The sequence below is a fragment of the Nannobrachium achirus genome (assembly GCF_963921795.1).
Source record: "Nannobrachium achirus genome assembly, chromosome: 14".
In the NCBI taxonomy this organism is placed as follows: Eukaryota; Metazoa; Chordata; class Actinopteri; order Myctophiformes; family Myctophidae; genus Nannobrachium; species Nannobrachium achirus.
This window is the reverse complement of record NC_137821.1, coordinates 38,820,356-38,829,077: the sequence shown is the minus strand read 5'-3', so window position 1 is coordinate 38,829,077 and position 8,722 is coordinate 38,820,356. Positions and strand designations below refer to the sequence as shown.

General features: G+C 44.6%; 1 protein-coding gene across 1 annotated transcript in view; it reads right to left on the bottom strand.

Annotated features, from left to right (window-relative positions):
• Positions 1-597: 597 nt before the first annotated feature.
• The window catches only part of LOC308298026 (aminoacyl tRNA synthase complex-interacting multifunctional protein 1-like), a gene marked incomplete at both ends in the record, with an annotated part of 11,421 nt that continues 3,296 nt past the window's right edge, over positions 598-8,722 (bottom strand). Inside the window, 4 exons of the mRNA XM_080741590.1 lie at positions 598-764; positions 1,001-1,169; positions 1,730-1,929; positions 3,369-3,482. Coding sequence (XP_080597716.1) covers positions 598-764; positions 1,001-1,169; positions 1,730-1,929; positions 3,369-3,482 — 650 coding nt within the window. The remainder of the gene's footprint in view (positions 765-1,000; positions 1,170-1,729; positions 1,930-3,368; positions 3,483-8,722) is intronic.

Below are 8,722 nucleotides of genomic sequence, written 5' to 3'. Positions count from 1 at the left end.
ACAGCAGGAGCAGAGTTTGACAGGTTTATTGGTGTGATTATGTTGCCTTTGTTTTATAGTCTGTGTGTCATGTCTGATTTTGATTATAGTGATGGTTTAATTCCCTGTATTCGATTGTTTTTTCAGATTATAGTTCTATTCCATTCAGAAAACCCTGCTGTGCATGTACAGCTGTTGAAAATGAACACTTGTGCCGGGACACTCAAGCAAGCATCTGGTCTGTCCAATGTTATTCTGAGGTCCTTGTCAAATAGCATTAACATGAATATTTCAACTGGGGACCCCCCAGCCTGACGAGCACTTCTTGGAGTTTGAAGAGTTCAGGCATTACATTTTGTTTAACACGGTTCTATTGGGAAAATAGACGATCTACATGCTCACGCGGGAGCATACATAGCGGCTATTTTCACAATTTCTGCCTTAAAAGTCCGGCTTAAATTGCCACTTAAGAAATGTGCATATGCCCTCTATACACTTAAACTTGATGCTGGTTTGTTTACTGTTGAGTGAGAAAACAATGTTTCACATTAAGCTAATCATCTTGAGACCCCCCAAAATAATTTGGGGACCCCGACCCATAGGTTGAGAACCACTGTTCTATATGATGGTAGCGTTGGTGAGGGTGGGGGCTCTGCACAGGCCCTTTCCCCTCACCTCGAACCCCGCCCCCTTGTAGTTGGCCACGCCCTTGCCGTCGGTTTTCAGGTCCGCCTGGACGATCTCCCAGATCCTGTCCTTGACCAGCAGCTGTTTATCGGGCTCACCTATACGTGCAATCGTGCATGCACGCACGCACACACACACACACACACACACACACACACACACACACACACACACACACACACACACACACACACACACACACACACACACACACACACACACACACACACACGATAAAGTGAAAATGTGAGTAGTGAAATCAGTGACAGAAATCAAACAACATTTCGTTGAACGTGGTCAGAAACATTGCTATATAGACGTAACCATTGGTTACCGGGGTAGTTGTGGAAGGTGACCCTGTCTCCGGGGGTGGCGCCAGAGGGCGGGGCCAGGAGCTCCATGTCAGCATTGTCGGGGGTGGAGCAGCAGAGGAGGCGGGCCTGTGAGACCACGCCCTTCAGCTGGCAGGGCTTGATGTTGCATAGCAACAGGACAAGAGCCCCCTGGACAGAGAGAGAGAGAGAGAGAGAGAGAGGGTCCATTAGAGCAGTGGTTTGCAAAGTAAGGGCTGACATTACTGACATTTCTGACATCCTTTCCTGGTTTTAAATTTCACCCACTGTTGTACACCTGTGACCTGATGAGACATTAAAGTTGATACTCATTATGTTGATTCAGCGTCATGCGTATAGGCAGGCCAGTAGTGATGCATGCAATGCGAGGCGTTGTGAGCATGTAGATCTGCTATTTTCACTATAGTGTGTGCCAACGGTGACACAATTGTAGTTCTTAGCGGCCATCTTTTGGGTAAAAACACAGGTGTTTCAATTGTTTGATTGCATAGAACTAATGCTTTACTCCAATCAGAACACCTGTGTAAGGCTGTGTTGACCAAAGAAATGGCCGCTCTAGAACTACATATTGGCACACCCTATATATAGAACCGTACAAAATGTAACGCCTCAACTCTTGGTGCTCTTCAGGGTAGGGAGGTCCCCAGTTGAAATATGACTATTTTGGGGGTCGCGGCCTGAAAAGGTTGAGAACCACTGTGTTAGGCTACCTTCTCCACGTCTATCTTCTCCTCCAGTAGGCTGACCACCATGCGGGGCGTGGCCTCTCCCACGTCCACCTCCTGCACCATCAGGTCCTCGGCGCAGCGGTGCCTCCTCACGCTGAGGATCCGCCCCACGCGGATGTCCAGGCGCGACGCGTCCAGACGCGCCTCCGGGACCAGGCACACCGGGTCGGACACAGGGCGAGCTGGGGAGAGAGAGGGAGAGAGAGAATGAGTGAGAGAGAGATAAGAGAATGTGCCCCCAGTGACGTCATGTGGGTCTATACATCAACATCATACTGTGCTTAACGTGCTACTCGAACCCACACTGTTTCTTCAGGAGCAGCATTTTCTAATGTGAAGTGTGAAGTGAGCACTGCTCACTTCTCATGGGTGTGATTTTCCTTTTTTTTTTACATTAACCACATGAACTCTCGCATCCCTATTCTAGGGGGAACATTGGTCGAAAATAGCAGATCTACAAGCTTGTGAGCTTGTGAGCCATAGATCGGCCATATTCGTCTCACAAAATGAGCAGAAAATGACACTGTACACCAAAACCTCTTTGCAGAAAATGGCAACACACTATACAGGGAAAAAAGAGCAGACCAAGTACCAAGCCAAAGATTAAGTTAGCTATTGAGCGTTTAAGATATTAAATGTCTGAAAACGCACATTTAACATGAATCCAATATGTAGTGGGGGTCCCTGCTTTATGTCTCTAACCTAAAAATGTTGAAACAGATAATCTCACAAAACTCTGGACCGAGGAAGTCCTCCGCACATTGCTTTTCGAATAATGTGCTCGTCCACTCCTGTTATATGCGATAGCTGGCGAAAACATCTGGGAACTCGTGTATCTAAGGTTTTTAAAGGTATAAAAATGGACGTTTGTTTCTCTTGCTGCCTCCTTACTGTACCTCTCCTGTCTCTCCTCCTCCGTCCCTGTTTGTCATGAGTAGCAGGCTGGCCGGGGGAGGGGCCAGCAGGTGTTTGAGTGGCAGGCACCCTGCCAGGTGTTTCAGTGAGGGAGCTATCGGGGGGCGGGACAGGAGCGAGGAGAGCCTTGGCTGGAAGAGAGAGAGAGAGAGAGAGAGAGAGAGAGAGAGAGAGAGAGAGAGAGAGAGAGAGCAAGGAGTGAATACAAACAGAAAGATGGATGGAGAGATTATAAGTTAGAGAGAAAGACAGCAGAAGAGGCAGAGAGAAGAGAAGAGAATAGAAGAGATTTTGATTGATTGATTGATTGATTGATTGATTGATTGATTGACTGATTGAATACTTTATTAACACGTTTGTTAACAGCACTGGTATACAGTCAAAGGTTATGCCAAAAGGATAACACAAAAAGCCCTGGGGCTTGTTTCCATTGTGGTCAATAGAGAAGAGAAGAGAAGAGAAGAGAAGAGAAGAGAAGAGAAGAGAAGAGAAGAGAAGAGAAGAGAAGAGAAGAGAAGAGAAGAGATTGTACGTGATAAGTATAGTATGGGTGTTTGGATGGAGAACAGAGAAACATGGCTGCTTCCAGATCAGAATAAAACATCTCAGAATGTGGAACCAATAGAACGTTCATGGTTTTCATTTTTTATTCTAATCACAGGAAGTTTAGACATCTGGAGATTGCACACGCATGTGTACGGTGTACCTGTTTTGCGTCTTTGTTTTTCTAGCAGTTGCAGTTTGAGCTCTTCGATGTCTTTCTTCAATTTGGCGTTTTCCACCAACAGCTTCTTCTCCTCTCTCACTGAGGCCTGCAGCACTACACACACACAGCACACACACGCGCACGAGCACACACACACACGCGCACACACACACACACACACACACACACACACACACACACACACACACACACACACACACACACACACACACACACACACACACACACACACACACACACACACACACACACACACACACACACACATACAGAATAGGTGTAAATTTCACAGGTATGTGGATGTGTGTTCTTTAGGTGTCTAGAGACTGTAGAGCACTGTAAAGTCCATATCTGTGGACCCACTAACATTTTTGTGTTCAAAATGACATTGTGATACCGTACATATAAAGCATATATTGTATGCAGTAGAGAGAGAGACACTGGAGCAGCTCAGACGGTTCTAACCTTTTATTCAGGTACATACATCTGTCCCTGCTCCTGTGATGCACCAGACTAGCCGTGTAGGCTGAGGCGTGCTGTAGAACCCCTTTGTTCTCATATATTGTATGCTTTGTTAGTTACATTGATCCAAGCCAGTGTAACACCCAGGATTCAAACCCAGGAAAGCCATTTTCTTATCCACCAGCCCAGTGTTTCTCACATGGGAGCAATGCAGGGGGTACTTGAGAAAATGGGAAAATGTATTTAGTGTTATGGTCAATGATAAATCATTGACAGATTTAGTGAACCTGCTCATTTGTAAATTGTTAAACCAAATTACATCAATACCTTGACCAGTGCAACTGTTATTGAATAGAAAGCAATGTTTATTTGCCATTATGCTGTTAAATTTTGAACATATCGGCATGGGAACTGGACTTTTGATACACATTTTCTATGCAAAATGCTGTAGTCAGGGGAAGGGGGTACTCTGCTTCAGAAATCAGTACAAAAAAGTTTGAGAACCACTGCAGGGTGGGCAACTTTGATGATGGAGAGGGCCACTACATTTTCACACTCACTCCAGAGGGCCACAATGCATATAACAAAAATAGCCAATCTACAAGTTGCGACGCGTTTTGAACTTGTAGATCTGCTATTTTTGCTATTTGCCAGACCCAGGGGGTCGGCCTACATAAGGCTTTGTCGGTCTGTCGGTCTGTCGGTCGGTCGGTCGGTCCCTCTTTTCCTCAGTGTCCCTCTTTTCCTCAGTGTGCCTGTGTTTGCCTCTGACTGCTCATCTGCCCCTCCCTTCCCTTGCTCGGCTGATTGCCTTGAGTGCCGTCACCTGTACGGGACCAGCTGAGTTGAGTTGGCTGACGAGCTGCTGAGACTATAAATTCCTGTGTGTTCATGTGTTAGTTCAGTGCTGCAAAACATTTGCCCCACAGCCATACTAGTGAAAACAGCCCATCTACAAGCTCACAAACATTTCCAGCTGCTCAGCCTATAAAATCCTGTGTGTTCATGTGTTAGTTCAGTGCCATACTAGTCAAAACAGCCGATCTACAAGCTCACTACGCTTTGTTGCTGAGACTATAAAATCCTGTGTGTTCATGTGTTAGTTCAGTGCCATACTAGTGAAAACAGCCGATCTACAAGCTCACTACGCTTTGTTGCTGAGACTATAAAATCCTGTGTGTTCATGTGTTAGTTCAGTGCCATACTAGTTTTCATTGCGGGTCTGGCACAACCAGGTGACCTGGTCTAGTTTTGAATAGGAATCCTGAAAGTAACTTTTTTTCTTCTTTTTTCTAAAAAAATAAAATGCATTTATATGTTCTTATGTTAACATTATGAACTTAAATACAAATACATTGGACATAAAAAAATACAATAACATTTTAATACTAGTCATTTAGCTACTAATATAGACTGAAGTAATTAATGCAGGTAATTTTTCCATGTTTGGAATTGTAACAGCTGAAATCAATAATATATCAGTACTCCAACATCAACCTGCATTAAGTGAAGGTGGGGGCCGCATGTGGCCCCCGGGCCGCCAGTTGCCCATGTATGGCCTATAGGGTAATTTCTTCTCAGATAATCATTGAAGTAACCTAACCATGCTCTGAGTGACAATGCACACGGTCCACCCATCGGACCACCAGTTAACATGGCATCCGAGTTAACAGATGGGTGAGCAACACTGAAAGAGATTTTGAAGTGGGCCTTGATCCAGAAGAGATTGATGGGAACCACTGTTCTAAACCAGCGGTTCTCAACCACTTCAGGCTGTGACCCCCAAACATTATCATATTTGAACTGAACCCACCCAGAAAAGCACTTGGAATTGTAGGAGTTGAGGCATTACATTTGTTTTCACTCAGTTCCCACAGATAAATATTGTGAAAATAGCCGGTCTACAAGCTCACAACGCCTCGAATGTGAGGCGCTGTGATCGGCTATGCTTGCCCCTTTCTTATATTATTTGACAATTAGGCCAACAAGGTTTGACCAGTTTTCATATTATAGTTTGTCGATTACTTTTGATGCAGTAATGGTCTTTTTCTTTCTTTTTTTCAGGTATCAAAACGGTCTTAACAGTCCTTAAATTGTCGCTTCACTGTCACCAGGGGACAACCCCAAAATCATGTGGGGACCCCCCTGGGTTGAGAACCACTTGTCTAAACCACACACTGACAGTTTCCAACAACACAGTACTGGCCTGAAGGCAGGGAGATTGCACCAAAGTCTGGGCCCTGGGTACAAGGATTCACTGCGGGGCCCGCATTGAATGTTCTTCATAGTATATATATATATGCAAATGAATAAACCCATTATTTTGTGCTTTAACTTTTGAAAAATAGCAGATATACAAGCTCACAGCACGGCATCGAGTGCCGCGCTGCGAGCTTGTAGATCTGCTATTTTTGAAAAATCGTGAGAAACCTATGTTTCTATGTCAGTGGTGCTCAAACTTCTTCATGTGAAGGACCCCCAAAATGATATGTATTTGGCCACGGACCCCCATCTCAAAATATTCAGTTCCACGGACGCCCCAGAAGCAAAATTTGAGTTACAAATGTTCGCTTAAAAAATACATTTAAAAAATACATACAATTTCAAAAATAGCAGATCTACAATATATCTGCATATCTGCTATTTTTCAATAGCTAAAATATAATTATGTCCTCTCCACCTGGGGCCCTAGTAACTCAGTCCCACTTTTCCCCCACTTTGTGACGCCCCTGCCTGAAGGTTACAGCAGGAAAGAGTCTGCAAGGGGAAGTGAATGAGCAGCACTCAGCCCTTCCTCCACAGCCACCGCTGACATGCCCTTGGGCAAGGCACGGACCGCCCAGCTTCTCCAGAGGCCAACACGATGTGTCAGTCTGTGGTTGTACTAACAGGCATGGCCACCCGGGGTACCAGGTGTGAACATGAGTCAGCCATGTATATACAGTATGTCCCATGTATGTCTCTTGACGTTTGTTACAAATGCCACTTGTGTTATGACGGAATATTTGTTTAAAATATTTGTTGTGTCGCATTCCTAATTCAATAATTTAATGACCAGCAGTGGTTCCCTATGGAGACACAAAGTGTCTGCTTTGTTCCCTATGAAGACACAAGAGTCTCCTCAAATTATTGGCTTCTTATCATATAATTATCATATAATTATCATATAATTATCAAGTCTCCATGGGTTGAGTAATCGATAGAAAGAAAGTTATTTTGGGGGTGAACCCTCCCTCTAAATTAATTAAAAATATGTGTTTTCATAACAAAACAATGTATATTACATGGCCAGTGGCCACTAACAGTATAAGGGTTATGGAAACACGTCTTTTTCTCAGCACTGCAGGTATCTGGCGTCATGGCAAGTTTCTCTGCCAATATGGCGGCAACTTCGCAGGGGCCAATGTGACGTCTATAAATGCAGATCTGCGGTTGTCAAACTTTTTCATGTCAACGACCCCATATGTATTTTGGCCGCGGAGCGCCATCTGAAAAGATTTTGTGCCAGGGACCCCCATACAAGAATTGTGTTGTTAAAGCGTTTCAAATATATTCAAAATAGCTCGTATTCTTTCAGCTTCAAAGACCCCCTCCAATGGACCCCTCCAGGGGTCCCCAGACTCCACTTTGAGAACCGCTGATTATTTTGTCTATGGTCAGCAACCACACCAGCACTGCATGACAGCAGTTCCGTGCCGCAGGCTGTTATCGCGGTGAGTGGTGTTTATTGTCGCACACGGTCTGTTGGCCGTGACCACGTAGGCCTATGAAAATAAATCACCAGAGACTGTGAGGATGGAGACCAGAGGCGGGGGAATCCCCCGCCGCTCCCTATGCAAATCACACCCCGCAGTGGAAGCGCGTGGATGAGTGCGAAGCCGGTTGTTCATTCTCAGTGGATGAAGATAAAAGAATCACAACACCTGTCACAGCTACAATGACGTGTGCTATAGCAGTGGTGGAATTTTATTTTATTTTATTTGGCATGCAACCCTAGGCCAGAGGTGTACAAAGCGAGGCTCGGGCTTCATTCCTAAATTGTAGGCTAATATAAACGGCCCACCAACAGGATCCCTTGTTCCCTGTTGTCTCATTCTGAAGGGTTGAAAGAAAGGCTATTTTATTGTATTTTTGACCTTGCATGTGTGGTTGGTAATGTGAAAAGGTTATTTGCGTTTTGTTCAGAGCACACACCTGACAAATGACCACTGATAGTTAAATCAAATTGTTTAAATGCGATGCATATGTATGTGACTTATGGTCTGACCGAAACGACATTATGTCAGGAGATGTAGTTGGCACTTGGGTGTTTTAATATTTTCTAATGTGGCTCCCTTTGAAAAAGGTTTGGACACCCCTGCCCAAGGCTGATTTTGTAGTTTCTTTCCACTTGAGATTAAAAACTACAGTAGGGTCCAAATGAAAAAAGAGAGAAGAAAACGGCAGACTGCATAACGCTGACGTAAGCAACACAGCTGCAGCTAATCAAATGAACAACGGGTGGGTTGGATATTTAGGTGTGACCCGCTTGCACATTGTTGGCATGCCCTTGACTCTGGACACGCCTATGACAATCTAACACACTCATTACTAGTTTGTTTGGTGCAGCTGTGTTGCTTACGCTAATAGTCTGCCATGTTTTTTAATCTGCCTTAAGCGTCATTCCCACCGGACACGATAAACCCTAACCCTAACCCTAAAGATTTGTCAGTGTTCAGATCAATTAAGACAGCTTTATCGTTGTGGCGTGGATGCTACCATCCACTTCTACTCATGGGTTGCATTTGTAGTCCTAAACGGCCATGTGAGGACCAACGCAGGTGTTTCTATTTGTCTGATTGGCATTTGGCACAGAACTAATGTTCTATGCT